The following is a 20,100-nucleotide window of genomic DNA, read 5'->3' on the forward strand; positions in this document are numbered from 1 at the left end:
TATTTTGTGCTAGTAAAATGGGAAATATGACTTCTCCTTAGTATCTTGATCACGTTGTTTTAGCATTTCACGAAAAAGATATGTCTCCTCAAAAGAAAGTTGATTTGTACTGTGCGTGTAGCTAGCAGAACTAAACTTTTCTTGTATTAAATGTGTGCATCTCTAAACCATCTCCCCTTAGAAATATCAGGAGACAAGGCTAAGAAGTTTGACACGAAACTCATGTCAGAAGAGTAGGTCTTCTGTTCCTTGCAACAGGGACTGTCTTTTCTGCCGTCTCAGAACAGAGGGAAGCAGAGGGAGCCTCTTTCATTCAAGTAGTGATACGGAATATTTCTCAACCGTATGACTCTTCATTTACTGTTAGCGAGCTAATTACGGTATCTGTAGGGTTTTTCCCTCTGCATGCTTGCTTTGTGGTTATTACTGAACTTGTTTTTGCTCATTTAGTATTCATAGGCTCTTCAAGGTGATGGACTGAACTGAAATATTAAGGAAGGCTCTGGTCTTGTCCTCAAATGCACTGATTTTCATCCTGGCTACTGCACTTCATGCAAAAAACCAGCCATCAGTTCTTTGTGTGAGCTTTGGAAAGGGAAGAAATGAATCTATTGAGTGCAAAGTATGAGCAGCCCTCCTAAAATTCTTTCCTTCTCTTCTGCCCAGGCTGCATCTGCAGGTCTTGTGTAAACAAGAAAAACAAGGAATGGCAGCAGACAGCTCTGGAGTCTGGTCAGACTCCTGCTTAGTCAGAAAGGCAGTGTTGACCCAGACGGAGTCTTGTTAGGCAACGAGAGCTGACGCCTCTGTGCCAGTGTGGCCTTTGGTACCCTGTCGTGTGCCTTTCCGAGATGCACAAAGTTTCTGTGGATCCTCTAGGTGAGCTTCCCATTCTTTATAAGGACATGGTGGCAGCAGCAGCAAGCTGGACTCTGATCTGTCGGGCTAGAGCTGTCACAGCGTTGCACTGCTTCAAAACTGCCTTGCCTGGTACAGCTCAAGCTTATCCAGAGATGCTGTTTAAAGACCTTTTTATATGTTTGCTCATTAAAAGAAGTCCACATAGTGTTTGCAGTGGCAGGTACACTTGTAAAACTCTGCTTTATGTTGTAAAGCACGAAGGCCTTCCAGAAGGAAGGATTGACTTTCAAGGTGTCTTTGTGTATTATTAATCGGAAATGGGAAAGTTTATGGCCGTGATGGTAATGTTAAAGTCATACAGCTCATGACCCCGAGGATTCATTATGTGTACTGAATGTGCTGGTTAAAATTCATTGTCCCATGACAATTTTTGAAAGCCGTTTCCTCAGGGTAGTTTTACTGCTGACTGCAGAACTGTGTGGTTTCTTTTGCCTATTGCTCGGGAGGTGGTCTTAGCATGATCTGCATATCCTAGAATCTTCCTGAAGCATCTGTTGGTTGGTGTTGCTGATGTACTTGACAATTTGAAGTAATTTGTTTTACAGTCTTGAAATGTCTTAGTATATTTGTTTGAAGTATTTACAAACTGCTATGCAGAAATGTTTTAAGGGATGGTAAGGAGGCCCTTCTTTTTGCTTTTCACTATGAAGCATGGCTTTGGGGAGGATTTTGAGTAAATGCTTGTATGAAAGATCAGTTTAAATGCATTTTATTTGACATGAAGGCATTAGTGTGTTTTATACTGAAATTATATGAATTAGCAAGAACATCTTATTTCCTTGTCTTTTCTTTAACCTCATCAGTGCTCTCTACCACTTGCAGAACAAACCTGGAAAGTGTATCATTCTGGCTTCAACATATGCAGACAGAGTAATCTGTGTGTCTTTTTTCAGATTAATAGATTTCTAAAAATCTGCCACTGGGTCCCCTGTTATTTATACAGTATGACATAACTAACTCAGAACTGAAATACTGCTTTATTAGAGTTGGTGTTCAAGACTTGCAGTGGTACATCTGAAAGAGACATTGCTCCAGAATTCTTCTGTTCTAAATTCCAGAAAACTGAGTCAAAGGTAGGCTTCAGTATGTCCTATCTTTGCAAAAGTAATTGCAAGACAGTAGGTATGCATGGGTTCATTGAAAAGATTAAAGTTTTTTTCTTTTGAGTAGCAGAGTAATTGGTGAAGGTTTTTTTGTTGGTTTGTTTGTCTTTAAGAGGGTAACCAGATACATAAGTTTACTTGTCTTTTAACTGGAGGGAGTGGTCTGCTTCACTTGTGTTGCAAGTATGTTTTAGTTCTTTCATTTATTTATTTTTTCCCTTTCCAAGACTGGGTCATCTCTTGGGTAAGAAGTGACATAAATAATTTGTCATTAAGGACTTAAAGTCAGCCTGCAAAATAGATTCAGGGCAGACTTTTTTTGCTCCCATAATTTGTGTGTAATGTGTAGGAGAAAACTCGACACCAAATGAAGAGAATATGGTGAGTGCTAGCTTATCCTTCTGGGCTTTGCTACTGTTGCATAATTGTTAGTATATTTTACTGAATATAGCTGGAAGAGCTGAGGAAAAACTCCTGAATGATGTCTGCCCTTCTCTTCCTCACCCCTGTCTAAACCTGAGGGTTTTTGTTAGGAACATAGAGGATTTATTACAGAAATTACCTGATCTGTGTCTGTATCAGTAGCTCTAATCTATGCTTTTTGATGAATGTAGGTGTTTCTGTTTGCAGATGCACTTGATATTATGTAAAGAAATAGTATATGACTGGGAGAAATTGTAAAGGTCACTGTCCTCTCCCTAATCTTTTTCTTCTTGAGATGCAAGTATGAGAGAGAACTTGTGCATAATTGGTTTACTTTGATTTTTAAAGGGCAGAGTATGATAAATATCTCTGTTGTTCTCTTCAGCTCCACAGAGTTTCTTACAAAAATGAAAACTGGGGTTTTTTTATAAAGAGCGTACAGACAGTCTAGCAATGTTATTTTATTTTTATATGATTTCAGAAAGGCCTTCTTGTAACTCTTCTAAATCTCCTTTTTTAAAGGCTTTTTTAAGTAAATGCATTGCTCTTGGAGGAGCTGTTCAGCCAGGGCACTTGGAATCTGCATATTAGTGTGATTTGAAAGGCACCTTTGAATAATATTTCTAAATATTAGAAGCATTTGTTGGAAGAAGCATTCTAAAAAAAGCAAACTCAAGAGTGCTTGATCCTTTGTTGACAAGTACCTTTTTTCCCTGTACTATAATTTGTCATTTAATATATGAGTACACCAGATAGCACTAAGTGGTGTGGTAGATGGGAGGGAGATGGAGCATGTCTGTGGTGGTGAATTTCGGATGATCTTTTGCTCACCTACAAAACCAGTTTTAAAGTAATCATCTTAGAGATTTCATCTTCTTTGATCAAGTATTGCAGAGTAAGTGTAATATCCATGTACTTAATCAAATCACCAAAAATAGGACTGCTAGAGAGACCCTTGCTTAATTAATTACACATAGACAAACTGTTTTGTTGCCTCTGCTGCAGTCCAAATGCAGGAGTGGGTAGGAGCCCGTGACGGTGTTGTTGCAGTATTGCAATGAGCAGTCTCTAGGACAGCAGAGCAGTCAGCTGGCAGTGCAGTCCTGACCCTGGGGGTGCTGAGGTTCTGCCCCACTGTGCTCCACTGAGCTCACCCCAGCATGGGGAGCAGTGCTGGTGCCCAGCCTGCGCCCCTGGCTGCGCGTGGGGAGGAGCTGATGGAGGGTGAGTGTCCTCTGGCTGCAGCAGTCACCTGCTCTTCTGCCAGCACCAGGGGAGAGAAGCTCTGGGCTCTGCAGGCTTGTGTGCACCTGGGCAGGGGGTTTCTTCAGATCTGTGCCTGTAGTATTTCATACTCCAGCAGCAAAGAGGACTCCTTAACAAACCCTTGCATTTCAGCCTCTCAGTGACACACAGAGCAGTATTGGATAGGTCAGTGGGCTGTGGGCAGGTGAAGAGAGTAACACACCTGTTACAACACACTGAAAACTCTTAGTGCTGTGACTGTGCTTGCTGGTATAATGATGCAGTGCTTAATTAAAAGTGGAACAATTCTATGGTGTTACTGTTCTGTGTCAGCCAGGATGGTGACTAATTTTAAAGAGTGTCTATAAGGATTGTCAGGTTTTGTCAAGTGAGAAGAATTTATCTTTCCTTCTCTGTTCAGCCAAGTAAAGAAAAGCTGAGATTGAGATTTTTGATTTTTAATTGTCCTCATCTCTTCTCCTCCCAAGTGATATAGCTTTTATTGGCTGATTTATACATGTGATTAGAATAAGACTACTCAAAAATTTTTTCAGCAGTCATACCTTTTTTTTAACTTCTAATGCAAAATCTTGTTTCCGTTTTATCAGTCAACGGCCTTAATTCCTTCTAAGAATGCAAATATTTTTGTCTTCCAGAGCTGTAAAAGATACAGGTGGAGTTGCTGTGACAACACTTCCTTGGTGCAGACAGCATGTGCTGTCTGCACTGCTTCTCATGACCGGTTGGCCCCTCTCCTCGAGCAGGAAGTGCAGCAGAAGCTGAAGGACAGCAGATGAGATAAAGTAAATTTTTTGTCCCATACAAGGCAGGCAGTGTTATTTCAGGAGACCGATCTATGTGTCTAACACTGCTGCTAGTCCTGCTCTCCTCAGTTCCTTCGGTGTGATTTTTCACTGGCAGTATTTTGCTTTTGGGTCTGGTCGCTACTCTGAGGACTGGGCAGAGAGAGGCACAGGGAAACAACTTCTGTTTTTGAGGCCAGGCAGTGTGTGAAATGGAGAAGGAAAATGGTAACATGATAACATGGTTCTTGCTAATTTTCTCAGAATGTGGAAAGGTACCTTATTTTACTCATTAGATTTGGATAGCAGTGTACTGCAAATAAACTTCTGGTTTATGCTGGGGGCGTGCATTGAGTTTCTAGGCAATTTCTAACTTAAATGAAGCTTTCCTTGATGTGTAGGTTATGCTGAGATCGAGCAGGATTTTTTGCATTCATTTTGCTGCTTGTAAGAGGAAGTTTGTGTTTACCTTTTGAGCTGTCTCGATAAGGAAAGGTCAGAGTTGGATGAGCTGGGGACATTGGAGCTGTTTCCACTGTGGCCTCAGAGCAAAGGCCCATCTCAAAGGCAGCTTTGCGTAAGAGGAGGGAAGGTGTGCAGTGAACTTGGTGTCAGCTTCTTTGTGCATGTGACGTGTCTGTAAAGAGAGCTGGACAAAGACCCTTGTCCTTTTCTATTGGCATGTGGAAATCACATCAGGAAATCCTCATATCTCCTTTTGGGGACATGGGTTACAGTTACCGTACTCCTTTGTAGTTCATCTAATGCCAGCAAATGTAATCTAATGTGTCAGAAGCAGTAAAGTTTATAATTCATTTTTATGTTGTATCATTTCACTGTAAAGGGTCATTCCAAAAGATTAGATAATGAAATAGTCTCTGAGTTGATTTTTTTTTCAGAAAGCTGCTGCCTCCTGGCACAAAGGTTAGAGTAAAAGCACACACTATTGTTTTTGTTGTTTGTTGCTATTTAAGTCCTTTTTTCAATTTTTGCTTGTTTTCCCCCTTTCCCCCCCATTTTTTAGAGCAGGTTAGTCTCTGTACCTGTTTCATCTACTCTGGAAAATACAAGAACTATTGCAAGCCTACCAAAGCATAGTAGAGATGAAATTATTGATGAATACATATACAGAAAGGTGTGATTCTATAATTTGAAGTCCAGCAATGGCTGTGGAATGCTACTAAATTAGCTCATATTCTCACAGCCAAAGGAAAGTGAAGTTTTAGGAATTCTGGGTTCCATTCCTCCTTATAGCTGAGTTTGCTATTTTTAGCATGTATTTTTATCCCCCCTAGTTCATCTGGGCCTTTGTTTTTAGCATATCTATTCACATTAGTCTTCTTATTTCTCCCTTCATTACTGAAGGGATATGACTAAGAATACCTGAGAGATGTGTCTCTGTTCTCTTTACCTTTTCCTGTTCTTTTCCTTGATGGTATGCTTTTAAGAACCATGTGAAATAACTACAGGAAATCTTTTGTCCAGCTCTGATTTGGACAAGCATAATCTTAGAGAGTATCTTAAATACTTTGTCCACAAATTCTTTGCAGTGAATTTTTTTTGCACTTGAACAGTGTCATCATGTGTATTGAAACATGTCAGAAATTATGCCTTTATGTGAAAAAATGCAATTTCTCACTCTCATTTAATGTAACTAAAGCATGGAAGTTTTGGAGATTTTCAAGAAAGCTGTAGGAAAAAAAATTGAATTTTTAATGTGGAGAAGAAGACTCTTTTTCTCTGAAGTTTTGTTCTGGGAAATTACTTTTTTAGAATGAGGCTCAAACAGATTAACAGAATACATCACTTTCCATTTTCTGTCATCTGTGTGAGAGGGACAGAAAAGTCTTGCCAAAGGTTAGTTTGGCAAGGTTTTAAGGTGCTGAAAAATGGAAGAGTTGTGCAACCCTAATTAGACTGGGTGGTTAGTAAATCCTTTATGGGATATGATCATAGTAACTCTGCAGGGTGAACTGAACTGAAGTGCAGCTCCAAGATATGTAATCTGCTGGTGTTTGTTGGAGTGGGATGTAAACTCTGATGCTGAGGATGACACGTCAAACGCGTGATTGCGTAGGCACGGAATTGCCCTGCTCTTGCAGCCAGCCGGGCTCAGATATTAGTCCAGCCACTTGTGTGTGCCACTTACTGAAATAAATAAGACTAATGTGTTTGCATTCCCAAAAATGTTCCATGACACCAGTGAGGGATTCTGTGTATGAGGCTGTTCTGTGTTTTTCCTCTCCCCCCACAAAGCATTTCAAGCAGGGAGTGCCACAGAAGAAAGCCAGCCCCAGCCTTTCAGACTCATCCTACCACTGCTTCAGTTTCACTGGCCAAATATTTCATGATGTGTGCTGATCTGGATCTCAGCCGACTCTGGCCCTACCCATCCACCCCTCTTTTTGCTGGGTGCCATAGAAGACACAGTGCCTAACCCAGTTCCTTTTTGGGTGTGGTGAGAGAAGGTGGGTACAAACAGCAAAGAGAAAGAGGAAGGAAATGCAACTTTTGGTGGCAGCACCAGCTTTAGTGTATTTTTTTAACTGCTGCTTACAGCCTCAATTCAACAGAGCATTCCCATGCAGGATAAAGCTTTAGTATCTGAATGTCACTGAATTAGAATTCTTCATCTTTTCTTGCTATTTTCTTAACTGGTTGATGTTGTTTAGACTGGAAGAAGAGTGCTTTCTGCCAGATTCTCTTAGAAAAGAAAACTAAGCTTAGAGTGAGAACGAAGGACTAGGATAAACTAAAAACTAGTTCATAAAAAAATAAGGAGATGAGTGGTTCTGGTGCAAACTCAGCAGTGGGGTTTCTTTAAATTTTTGTATGTGTACTAGTTGAATTTGTCAGCTACAGAGACAATTGTAGAATATTACAAAAGTACTTAAGCTGCATGAATAGCCAACACAATGCAGAAGTTGTTTGGTGATGAGCAATATAAAGTAATAAACATTTAAGTAAAGAAGCAGTTTAGGAAATAGATGAGTGTCATGGTGGAGAGCTTAGGGAAAGTTTTGTCCCAGTGAACAACTATACCTTCTGTTATAAAATAAGTAAAGAACAAAATGGAGAACAATACTAAAAAAATACCAGTGGTTCACCTTCACAGATCAGTAGTTTTGTCTCAGTTGTTCTAAAGCTATTGAAGAATTAAGACCTCTCTAAGAGGGTCATGAGCCCTGTTAGTGCAGGCTGAAATCAAACCAGAACCATTTCACTCACAGCTGAACTCAAAGCAGAACCAAATTAGACAACTCAGTGATTGTGTTTCCTGGGCAGAGTGGAAAAGATTCAATCTCCTTGTCTCTGTGTAAAGGAGAAGGGATTTTTTCATGTCCCCATTAAAAGGTAGAACTTTGCAAGTCTATGAGATTTAGTAAGACAGCAGTACCTGGAGATTATGTTTAATTTTTCCTTAAATATTTCCATTATACCTTTTCACAAATGCTTTACCAGATAATGCCAATGGTGTTTGTTCTTTTGATTCATACAACATAACTGTAAAACTTCTAGTTTAAATGTTACACTTTTAAAGGGTAAGGAGTTGTCCTTTTTAAAGGAATGTAATAGTTCATAGCTTAGACACTCACCTCAGTTTCATAATTTAAGTGAAAGAGGAGAGGAAAGATTAATAGCTTTATTACTGCTTCTCACTTGTGTGGAACTAAAAATAGAAGTGGTGTTCTAAGAGCAAGGAGCAGAGCTGCTGCTGTTTGGGAGGACATGGGTTCAAGAAAACTGACTCTTTAGGACTCTGGCATGAGTGCTTGTGGATTTGGGGCTTTTTTGGTGACAAAAGGGAGGACTTTGACTTCTCTTAAGATTTACTTTAATTCGTATTCTAGGATCCTGTACTTATAAGCATGTGGAGTTTCTGTGAAAGTTCATAGTGTCTGTGTTTACTTGTCAGAACTGGGGGAGAAAAAAACCCATAAATGTTAAGAACACATACTTTTGGTTAATTTAAGCATCAGTTATGTTTGAGTGTGGTGTTTAAGGTGGGCCATCGAACACCTTTTTAATGTAATTTTATGACTTGGGTATTTATTACCTATGTAGATAAATGTGACCATGTTTAAGTATAGTTTCCTGATGAGATTAAGCTCCTTGTTTAACAGCTATTCTTTCTCTCACCTCTCCCACACTTCTGATTTGCCTCCTTGCAAATCTGTCTGCAGTTGACCAGATGGTTCAGATTCAGGCATAGTTGTGTTCTCATGAGTTTCGTGAAAATTGACAGCGGAGGAGAGAGACCCAAGTTTGTGCCTCAGCTCAGGGTGCTGCAGGCAGACTCAGCCATTGTATGTCTTGTTTGACATCTGCTGCTTGCTCAAACAGTGCATCAGTGATTCAGGGCTTGCCACAGTGCCAGCATATCTTGTCTGTCCTGTTGGGGGAAAGGAGGTTAGACAGTGGGTTTTTGGGAAAGCAGCATTTGTTACTTCTGCTTCTGGAGCAATGCATTAACCTGGCAGTGGCAGATGGTGCTGGAAGCAGCATTCGTTCCTGTGGGGTTTAGTACACCTTGCTTATCACAGTCTTTTAGATCCAAAAGGCATATGCAGAAAACTCTTCATGCTTAATATTAGGAAAAAGCCTAACTGGTAAAAGAACTTAAAATATTGAGCTTTTAATACCTTCTACTCTGTATTAAACCAGTTCATGTAGCCTCCTAAAAAGAGGACTGGAAGGACATCAACCTGACTGAAACTCCATCCTGATTTTGGCGAGACTAGTGTTAATGTTCCTCTTAAAACCACATCAAGCTCTCAAGAAAGAGCAGTGATGCTCAGATTCCTGTAGGCAGGTCAGAGTCAAAGAAAAAATCAGCTGTGAATCTGACCCAGGGATATGTAGAAACATGAAGGTCTAGGCATATTTGAGTGAAAAAATGGGAAAACCGGGGAGAGAGCAATGGTGTGGATTGTAAGCAGCATGAGAGTCTGTCAGTAAGGGTTCTGTGCCACTGTTGTACCACTCTTAAAGGTATCACATTAGAAGCATGGCCTCTTGAGTTTTGTACCTGGACCTGTCCTATTTTGATATGCATAAATATATATATATGGCTTGGCAAATCTCCAACTCCAATAGCTGCCAGTTTGCTTTCCAAACGCATTCTTCTTTCTTACCCATTTGTATTGCCTGTGGTTGTCTCTGGCATGAAATTCAGTTGTTGTTGCTCCTGTCAACAGCATTACTTGGAAATAAATAGAACCATAGCCTGTGTATACATTAATAGAGAATGAATGACCTGTGAGGTTCAGTTTACATTTGTAAAAATGTTTCCAGATGCAGGCATGGTTAATATAAACGTCTGTTAAACCTCTTGTATGGAGTGGGTGACATGAAAATGAACAGATTAATATTTTTTGTCTTTGGAACTCTTCTGTTTTATTATCAAACCTAATACTTTGGTCTTCTAATGTAGTAACAGAGGAAGGGAATGGGACAACAGCAAGGTCTTTGCCCAGGTAATTCTGTTGTCTTGGTTAACAGATCTCAAAACACTCAAGGTCATTTGATACCTGTCTTGAGCTTCTCAAGTTTGACAAGATATTTGCAGGAAGTGCTGGAGGAGCACTTCTGTTCCTCCTCTCTTTCAAAGGGAGTAAATACTGAAACATACCTTTCTTTTTTCTTTATTGCTCACCTTCTCTGCTTTATTTTAACATCCTACTGAACTTCAAAAGCTAAAATGCAGCACTGAGTTCATGTAACCATGTCACTGCGTCACTGTAGGAAGGCAGAGGGTTATTTTGGGGGGCTGCTGTGGAAAGGAACCCTAGCAGGTGGCCTCCTCCCTTCTCTTCTAGTCCTGTTACCACCCTTTCCTGGTACTTTGCAAGAACTGTGTAGTAAATCTGGCTGTCTGGTCACTCACTGGGTTTGATCTGAGGCATTTTCTTTGAGCAAAGTATGGAGGATTTGGTTGGGTAGGTAGAATTCAATGTTTGAATGGTACTGACCAAAGTTCTTACTCTGGGGAGTGCTAGACTTCTGTAGCCTGACTATTTTTTTTTAAATTTTATTTTTGTTTGTTTGATGAAAAAGTCATTTGTAAGACTTCTGGCAGGAGTTTCAGGAGTAGAATAAGCCAAGGCACTAGTAGCCACATGTCATAAGAAGGTGCATTTAAAGTGCTTACAGTGCCCATTGCTACCCACAGACTTACAAATATTCACATTAATCATTTAATTGTAAAGCTTGAGAGTCATATCTTCTTTCATTTGTGGCATCCATCTATATTTGAAATGGAAAAGCTTATTTCCACAGTCTGTCACAGCTCTGTTGTTCAACTGCTTTATGGGTGCTCTACAGAGAAACTGCTCTGCGCTAAAGTAGTTTTTAACTGAACTACTCTGAAGTCTGTTCTTTTTCTTTTTTTGTTCCCCAACATTTTTCTGCTGTCATTTTTACCATTTGTTCTAAATCTATTGAAACTTTTTTTTTATTTGTGCTGTGGAATTTTTCTTTCATGTGACGAGTGAAAAGAGAGAGAAAAAGAGAAGCCTAAATTACTGTCATTGCTGGAGCATATTTCACAGTTTGAGTCTGAGTATTTCACTGAAAGGTGCATTCAGTACTGGTCTGTGCACTGAGGATGAAGGATAGGTATTGGAATCATCCACTCAGAATGTTTGAATGAATTTGTTTCTACAGAGTGACCATTTTATGTTAGTAAAAAGTACTGCTGAAGTTCCAAGTAGTGTCTGTTGGCCACAAATCCAAGGTACTTCTTGCAGTTGTCAGCAGGTGTAAGAGGATTATTTGTTTTGTAATAGTAACAGATGCCAGAGAGCTAAACTTTTGAAGAATTAGGAATGGTAAACTTTCTGCTGCTGCTTTGAGGTACATCAGCTAGAATAATATAATGACAGAGGCTGTTTTTTCCTGCTAATTGCTTAATTTGTGATACCTTTAATGGCATAGTCAGGCTGTTTCTTCTGATGTTGTGATGGGCTTCTGCTTATTGTCAGCCTGAAACCTGGCCACACACTTAATTCTTATAAGTCGCTGAACTGGTATAGGATAACCTGGGGCAAATTTAATAACAGGTTTTGTTCTCTTGAATAGTTTGTTGTGTCATACCAACAAAAGTAATACTTAAGATTCCGGCTAGAATTGGTATCATACACATTCCAGCATGCTTTTCAAACTTACTGTGGCCTCTTTTTTTAATAATGGAATTTGCATAAACAGAAACATAAAACTAAATATAGGATTTTTGTATTATATTTATTTGCATCATTAGCTTTTAATTGGTTTATGATTAAGTTATTTTATTAAATTTGTGGTAATTGAACAGCATTTCCCCCAGCCTTCATAAAATCCATTATTTGGAAAAAATTAACGTGATATCTAACAAGTAGGACAGTGGGACAAGGGACAGTGTTTTCACAATTCATGTTACAGCTTCCTTGTTGTAAAGACTATTATTGGTACATGGATGAGAAGTTTTTTAAAGTCCTTGAAACATCATGATGGAAACATTTAACACTGCCCTTAAAAGGTTTATCCTTTTTTCTTGCATCTGTATCCAGTTATTTTTTGATTCTTTGCAGGCCTTTCATTTTCAGGTGTCCCCCTCCACACTGCAGGTTGAGCATGTCCAGTGCCTGGGTGTGTTCTGTGGTGTGAGGCCACACTATCCTGCTGGAGCTGGAGGATGGCACAGAGGTGTGTGGGAGGAGAAGAGAGTAATGCTGCAGCTGTTGATTAGCAGCCAGTTTTATGGCTTGAGGATATTGATTTTCAGATTATGCTACATCTGCAATCTCAGTGTTCTTGTGATCATTCATGTGCATTTTTTCTGTCCAGACTTGAATAAGTTGAAAAGATTTAAATGGTCAATGTCCTTCAAGTGGAGACAACCTCCTCAGTTCTGAGGTCACTGTAAGGAGACAAGAAATAAATGCACAGAAGGGCCTTTCACCTTTCCCATGTAGGCTATTTAACCAAGGTAATCTAAAGTAAAGGGTGTTCCTGGCACTGCTTTTGTGTGCTGATTATTTCTACCGGACAATGAGCTGGGCTGAAAAACATCAGCTGTATAACAAGGCATCATCATGTCTTGTGGTGGTAACTTAGGCAAGAACTGACGAATATGAAAAGGTAACTGCAAGGTGTCAACTTGGTTTAGGTAAACAGAAGGTAATGGTGGGATATAGGGGTGGTCTTACCACAGTCAGAATCTTGACTTCCACTAATAGTATTGTTTTCTTGATTTGAACCTTCAGCCAGTGATTAAAGTCATGCAGTTTGCCTCCCTGAGGAGGAAAAGCAGATTATCTCAGGTCTTGTTTTTTTGTATTTAATCAATATGACTTTTTTATTGTATTTAGTCAATATGTCTTACATGAAATATCATGTTTTTCTGAGCCCAGTTGATTTGAACACTGAGAAAATGGATTCCTTGCTTAGTACAGTAATTAGATTTATTTTTTAGCTTATGTTTTGAAAAACATGGTCTTAGTCCTTAACTGTTGTCACTCTGGCAGCTTTTCTTGCTGTGTACCCTCTTGCTGTGACCCTTGCCTGCACCTGGTCCCAGTGGTAAAGTTCAGAGCTAAGCAGTTGAATTCTCGGGGCTGATCAGGCCTCTTCACCATGCTATTAATTAGGGTTTCTGTGTAGGGAAAGATGAATGCAAGCTCTCACTTGGAGTTTCAGGCAAGTTGCACATCTTGTATAAGGAAAAAGCAATGTTTGCTCACTTCCAGTCTGACTGCAGTTTTCTGGTTCCTGTATTTCATAAACCTCAAGGCATGTCAGAGATTTTCATGGGTACCAGAAAACCCTTGATTAGTTACCTCTCTAACTATTATGTAAGTGCACTAGAATCTTTTTTTATCAGTTTCCTATGAGAAATTGCTTTCTCTTTTCTTGCAACCCAGTGACAGTTTCCTGCATTCTGCCTGTCTTTTACCTCAAAGAGCCTCTTATGTAGTGCTCTGAAAAGTTTGTGATCCCAAATCATACTTAAAAACTTAACTTAAAACATTCAGTGAAAAAGGTGAATTAGACTTAAAATAAGTGTCTTTTCATTGCTGGCCACCCTCTCCAGTCCCTCATGCAGGGTGTAATTAGGTTTGGCTGATTTCTTCTGCTGTCCCCAGAAAGACTTGGTATAAGCATGGCCTTGGGATATTTGTTGGAAACTTGCTGCATTTGTCATGTCATTTCTGCAGCTGTATTTTTTGGGAAAAAACATATTAAAAGCTTCAAGATGCCCTGGTTTCCTTGTTATTATATTGGAAGCTTTCAATCTGCAAATCTGAAAAGGAGAGGAACTGGCCATTTCTTCCTGGGCAGGTTCACTGCTATCTGTCACCAGTTACTTGCTCTCTAAAGCCCTACTTTCAACTGGGCTGGCTGGAGGATCTGGATTAAGTGAGAGCAGAATTTTCAGTATGGCTGGAACTGTGACTTTCAAAATACCTCAACGCTTTTTTTTTTCCTTCCCTCTAAAGAGTAAACCAGCAATTTTTGCAGAACTTTGTAGTGGCAGAGCTTGCTACAATGAAAATAACAATGTAACAATGAAAATTTTGTGCAGTCTTTATCAGGATTTGGTTTGGTGCACCTCAGCAGTTATCAGTGAATATACTTAAAGTTTCTGTAATAAATTCCTTCAAGTCTTGTGTATTGCTCCCAGAAGCAACCAGGGCTTGAATCTGTCCACTTCAAAAGCAGAAAAATCTAATGGGGATTGCATCCACCTATTTACCTATCTAGGGTAATAGATGATTCTTATCTTTATTTCTTTCTAGCCATCACAGTCTGATCATGTTTTATTTTCTTCTTGGAACAGCATTACAGATTTTTCCCAATTATTTATTTAAAGCCTTGCTTTTGCCTTGCAAGTGCATTTTTTTTTCAGTGAGTCTTCATCCCGTTTCCCCATTATTTACATTATTTTGGACTACACAGTGCAGACCCTATTTTTGTCATACAAAGAAGAAAACTTGATCCCAAACAGCGTGCACCTCTGCAGAAGCAGCTGAGCAGTTGAATGGGAGCTGTGGGAGTGCTGTGTTCCTGTACAGGACTTGTTGATTATTAGTTTTGGCCAGCTTGTTCTAGGCTGGCCAGTTGGCATCAGGATTGTCAGAGTGAACAGCTGAGGTTGCAAAGCAGGTTTCAGCCTTTCCCCACCTTCAAAAGAGAGAGTTCTCTGTCTGGAGGAAACAGGCCTGCAATTTCACAACTTGTTTGTTCTGCATAGACCATTGTCCTGATGGGATTTTTCACACATTTGGTTTGGATATACTGTTTTTTGGTGTTGATGACACAATCTGAGATATGTCCCTTTGCTCTAGGACCTTGGCTCTCTTTTCTGGGCATTGTCTCCCCCAGACCCTGACTGGGTTTTGTGTGACTGCTTTAGTTCTGTATCTATTAGCTTTTGAGGGCTGTATGATGTCTTAGCTGTACTTTCTGAGCCACCTTAACAGTTGAGGCAAGTGCAGTACATTATGAATGGGTCTTTCTGGCATCACAGGGAGTTTCACATCTGGAAAGACAAGCAGCAGGATCAAATTAGTAATGCATACCATTGCTTGTGACTCAAAAGGAAACTGTAGTAATGGTACTGTAGTTTTTGGTACTGCTTCTGGGTAATTTCTGCTTTCTTGTCAGTTGCTTCTGCAAAGGCAGCTCAGGTTATTGCTAGGATGCAGTACTTTAACTGTGACAGGGGGTGTGCTTTCAGACTGCTGTCTTTGGGGGAAAATTTTTTGTCTGATTTGCTTTCCCCAAACAAATCCAAGCCCACTAAAAATTAAGCAGCTGTCATCCTGTCCCTGCCTTAGTAGTGGCTATATAGTCTCTGTGACACATGGCAACAAAAGTTTTGTACCAAGGATGTTTAACTTTCTCTTGTACATCAGTTTACAAAGAGGAGTGGGGAGGATGCAGGTTTTTAGCATGTTCTAAACATATTCTTTAAAAGAACAAAACTCTACACTTGCGGTGGTTTAGAGACCACAACATGCGTAACAAGTTTGTTTCAGAAAGAAATTCACAGCAATTTTGAAGGTAACCTGGGTGACTTGTCCTGGTTATGCTTTTCTTGTTGGGCCAACCAGACTTGCCCAGCAGGTCTTCCAGCGTAGCAAACCACAGTTCTGAAAGGATTCATCCTGGTTCAGCTGGTGCTTGCTGCCCCATCTTGCCATCTTCTGATAGCCCTGATTGTGCTGCCTTGCCCCTTCCAGTTGTTTTTTTTTTCCCACCAGCACAGATTGTCCCATGATGTTGCAGTGACTCTCTTCTGCTTCTCAAGCAGAGCAACTTAGGTAACTACTTTAGATAAATATTTTGTATAAAGATAATACAGGAAATAATTAGGACCTTCCCCCTCTACCTGTTGGGGTTTTTTGTTTACTTGTTACTACTCTTAAGTTTTGTGTTTGAGTAGGTGTCACTAGCTATATCTGAGTATTACATAGTAATTTGAGTATCTTGATGTTCCAGTAACTTAAAGTAGTTCAGTTTCAGTCTCGCTGCTTTCCTGTATTGTTTGTCATGCAGACAAAACAGTCTCCATAGAGGAGTTCACTTTTCCATAATATAGGTAGAGATAAAAATATCTAAAGGAAGATTTTCAGATGAAGGTATCACGACTTTCTAGCAGTGAACACAATGGCTTATTCTAAACGGCTAAAATGCATTGTTGTCTCCAGCTCCTGGGGTTGGTCCCACTTTTTTTTCCTGTTTGATGATCCCAGATGAATCATACTCTGCTTCTTTCATATTAAGATTTGAACTATCTTCCAGATTTATGTCTTTGCTGCAGTTCTGCAGCAGTAAGACAGAAAAATGTTGCCAGTTTTTATTTGCAATATGTGCTTTGTGATTGTAAAGGCTGATCCTTCTCATGCTGCAGGATGAAGTTGTAGGTTTTGTTACAGCTGTACATATCATACACATACAGCTGTACATATAGTATACATACAGCTGTACATAAGAGAGAGTTCTGTAAACATTGTGTTTTTCCTCCTGGTATCAGGCTGTCAGAGTTGTTTAGGTTGGAAAGGACTTTTGAGGCTCATATAGCTGAACCCCCCACTCGAAGGCAGGTCAGTTGCACAGGTTCGTGTCCTGTCAGGGTTTGAACAGCTCCAAGGATGGACATTTCACAACCTCATTGTGCAACCTGGTAACATACTATAGTAAAGATGTTTTGTGGTTTGGTTGTTGTGGGGGGGGGGGTTGCCTTGTGTTGAAGTGGGGTATCCTTTATATTTTTATTTGTCCCTATTACCTCCAACCTGTCACTGGACACTGCAGGGAAGAGTGTGGCTAAGTCAGCTTTACACCTCTCTGGGCCTCTGTCAGGTACTGACACATGGGTACGATTTTCCCTCTAAAGCCTTTTGTTCTTCAGGCTGAACAGTCCCAGCTCCCTCAGCCTCTCCTCCCATGAAAGATGCGCTGGTCTCTTCATCATCTCAATGGCTCTTTGTTGTGGTTTAACCCTAGCCACCCCTCAAGCCCCACACAGCTGCTGCAAAGCTCCCCTGCTAGCAGGATCTGCACAGAATTGAAAGTAAAAGTGAGAAAACCCAGGGGCTGAAGCAAGATTAATGAAGAAAGCAAAAGCTGGGCACACAAGCAAAGCAAAGCAAGGAAGTCTTTCTCCAGTTCAACATGGCAGGCAGGTGTTCAGCTGTCCCTGGGAAAGCAGGGCTCCATCACACAAGTGTTTGCTGGAGAAGACAAGCTCCATCACTCCAAACATCCTACTTCTTCCCTCTTCCCCCCACTTCATATACTGAGCATGAACTCATACGGTATTTTCTGACTTGAACCCAGCAGGGAACAAGATCTCCACTCATGCAGCAGATGGGTATTTTTTATAAGATAACAGTAGTTTTTAAAGGGAAAATAAAGACAAAAGTGCCATAGCACTTATATTCCTGTCTGTGTTTGCTGAGTCAGACCCTGTTTGTCAGCTCTGTTTCTGCTTGCTTAGTGGCACAGCAGTAGTGATGGGGAAGATGAGTATGGCTAAAGTACTGTAGCAACCTGCTGGGTTCAAGATTTTAAAAACACAGATCCTCAGCCAGCTGCTATTTGCTTGAAAGGGTGATAAGGGTAACAATAATAGGAAACTTTGTATTTGTAGCATATTTTCCTTACCCCGCAGCACTGGTATGTTTTTTTACCAGAGGAAACCAACACTCTTTCCTTCTCTCTTGCTCCTCTGTAGTACTTAACCTTTTGCAAAAAAGCGTGCTGGGAATGTTGTAGTGGTGTTGTATTCCAGAATTGCTGCTTTCAAAGTAACTTTTCTTTTTAATTCTAGAAAAGCCAGACTGGTTTTCATAAAGCAGTCTTACAGATAGAGGTTTTTTCGAGATTAGAATATGGTTTGCATTGTAACCATAGTTAAATTACTGTAGTTTCAACATACAGTATACTAAAAAGGACTTCTAAGATATCAACTTAGTGTAGTCCAACATCAGATTTGCCTCTTATTAAAAGCAGACATTAGTATTATGGGTGAAACCCTGAAATTTTGACTCTTGAATTTTAAATCAATGGAAAAGTATTATGTAGGTTCAGTATTTAAAGTCATGTGCTTAATTGGGAAGAATCCTTTTTCTCTTGTAAAAATTAAACCTGTGGATAAAGAGACCAAAATACAGAACCCACAGCCTTGTCTGACAACAGGTCTAGTTAAGTAAGCACTGACCTCTGTGATGGGAGGTAGTCTGTGGTGTTTCCGTCACCATCTCTGACCTTGGACTTGAATCAGAAAGTGCAGAGTGGTAAAAAAAAATTGTATGTCTTGGCGGTCTCTTAAAATTTTCAAATCCATCCTCTCTGTTTAAAGAGGAATAAAACATCTCTGGACCAAAATTCTGTGGGACATTTTTTTCATACGATAGGTCTTGTGATCAGTGATTGTCAAATGAAGTTACTTCCATTGTGCAGTCTGAATAAGCTGCAGATCTTGTGCTTGCACTATGTAACAACTTAGCTGAGATCCTTCTATTCAGAATCTTTGATATTTGTTTTATGAAAATATGATTCTTTGCTTCTTTCACTTACAGCGTTACAACTTTTCAGTCATCCCCAGTGTTTAGAGGCTTTTGACCAGGAAAAGGCAAAAGTTCATCTTTAGCTTACATCCTTTTTTTTGGTTTATGGTAATCTTAAAGACAGTCCTGTAAATGTAGTCTTTATTTCATGTTGGAAATAAACATTTTATGAACATAGGTTGACATTATTTCTTTCCACACTGTAACTGGGAATGACCAAAATGGTACAGGATGTCAGCTTTCCACATAAACTGAAGTAGTGGCAGTTAATGTGAACTGTATTTACTCTTGGCTCAGGTTCACCTGCCTTTTTATGACCTTGGTGGCAGTGTGCTTCTAACTAGGTAATTTTTTGTGTGCATACTTTAAAACTTGTCAGGATAATGTTCAACTTTTAGGCCTGATGATTTGATTGCAGTATCCCTTAATAACCTTTACTTGTGCTGATTTTTTCTTATGAAATATTCTTTAATGGTGAGAAAACTTGCTAGACTACCCCACTGTTTCACTTCTCCTTCTAGACTTCAAACAAACTATTTTTTTTCTTCTGGTCATTATACAATCTGCAGTATGTAAGGTATTAAAGCTTTAGGATATTAGTTCATGAATGCATTGATGTTCTTCTGGGTGGTTAATGTATTTTATCTGTCACTGGGGAGGAATGTGCTGTTCAGCTCGCTCCTTCTGCGAGTGCTCTGACTCATGAGCGCGAGGTGCTTCAAAAGGATTTCAGCACTCCATCTCCTTCTTCAGTCTTGCAGTTGCTTTTCTAAGAATAGAAGCAGCAAAACAGACAGCGGAGTTCCTTCTCAGCTGCTACAGTTCATTACCACTGTAGTCATGAAAGCTGACATCAATCTTCACATCTCACAGTTCCTGTTTACCTGTGTGGCTACAAACAGTGGGACGTGTACTACTCCTTGGGAGCAGGCACCACCATCTACAGCTGGGCTTCAATTTGGATGATTGAAACTATGAGATGTAGGGCTTGGGTGCCTCTACATGTCAAGCAGTGTTGTGGGAGTAGCATGAAATAAGTGAGACCTCCAGAAAATGTGGAGGGTATGTCCAGTGCAAGACATGTTCTTGTAATACTTAAGACATATTGGAACCCTTCCTTAAATATCTGCTGTGGTCATAGCTTGTGTATTCTGACAGGATCTATTAATTTTAAATGTTTTCTCATAATATAAACTGCTTGCCTAATACAACTGCCAAATGCTGAAGCTCTTGAAATTGGTATTGCCAGTACTTAAGTCAGTGGAAGAAGTTTGCTTCCTTGAAGGTGAGCTAAGGTTTTGCTGATTATTGATTCTCATTCGCATGTGGGTAGAAGGAGCCCTCTCTTCAGCCACAAGCATCATCTCTTGTGCCAGTGAATTATAGAACTCGAGTAAACTGTACCCATGAGGTCTTGAACGTGCACTCCAGGAAAATTAAGTCAGTCTTCAAAAGCAGTCATTGCTAGAGCCTATTTCCAAAAGGAGCTGCTGTGCTTTAGGAAAAACCTGGTTCTTGGGCTGGTTAGAAAGGTGACAGCCAGGACATCTT

At 40.0% G+C, this 20,100-nt stretch overlaps 1 protein-coding gene across 3 annotated transcripts in view; it reads left to right on the forward strand.

Moving 5' to 3' along the window:
* Positions 1–20,100, forward strand: part of LPGAT1 (lysophosphatidylglycerol acyltransferase 1) — a 61,285-nt gene that overhangs the window by 1,496 nt on the left and 39,689 nt on the right. Inside the window, exon 1 of one of the 3 annotated variants that reach the window (XM_064414296.1) lies at positions 490–879. The exons of the other annotated variants lie outside the window; for them this stretch is intronic. Coding sequence (XP_064270366.1) covers positions 852–879 — 28 coding nt within the window. The 5' untranslated portion in view covers positions 490–851. Of the gene's footprint in view, positions 1–489; positions 880–20,100 lie in introns of those variants that run through there. 3 annotated transcript variants of the gene reach the window in all.

Source organism: Passer domesticus, chromosome 3 (genome assembly GCF_036417665.1).
Source record: "Passer domesticus isolate bPasDom1 chromosome 3, bPasDom1.hap1, whole genome shotgun sequence".
In the NCBI taxonomy this organism is placed as follows: domain Eukaryota; kingdom Metazoa; phylum Chordata; class Aves; order Passeriformes; family Passeridae; genus Passer; species Passer domesticus.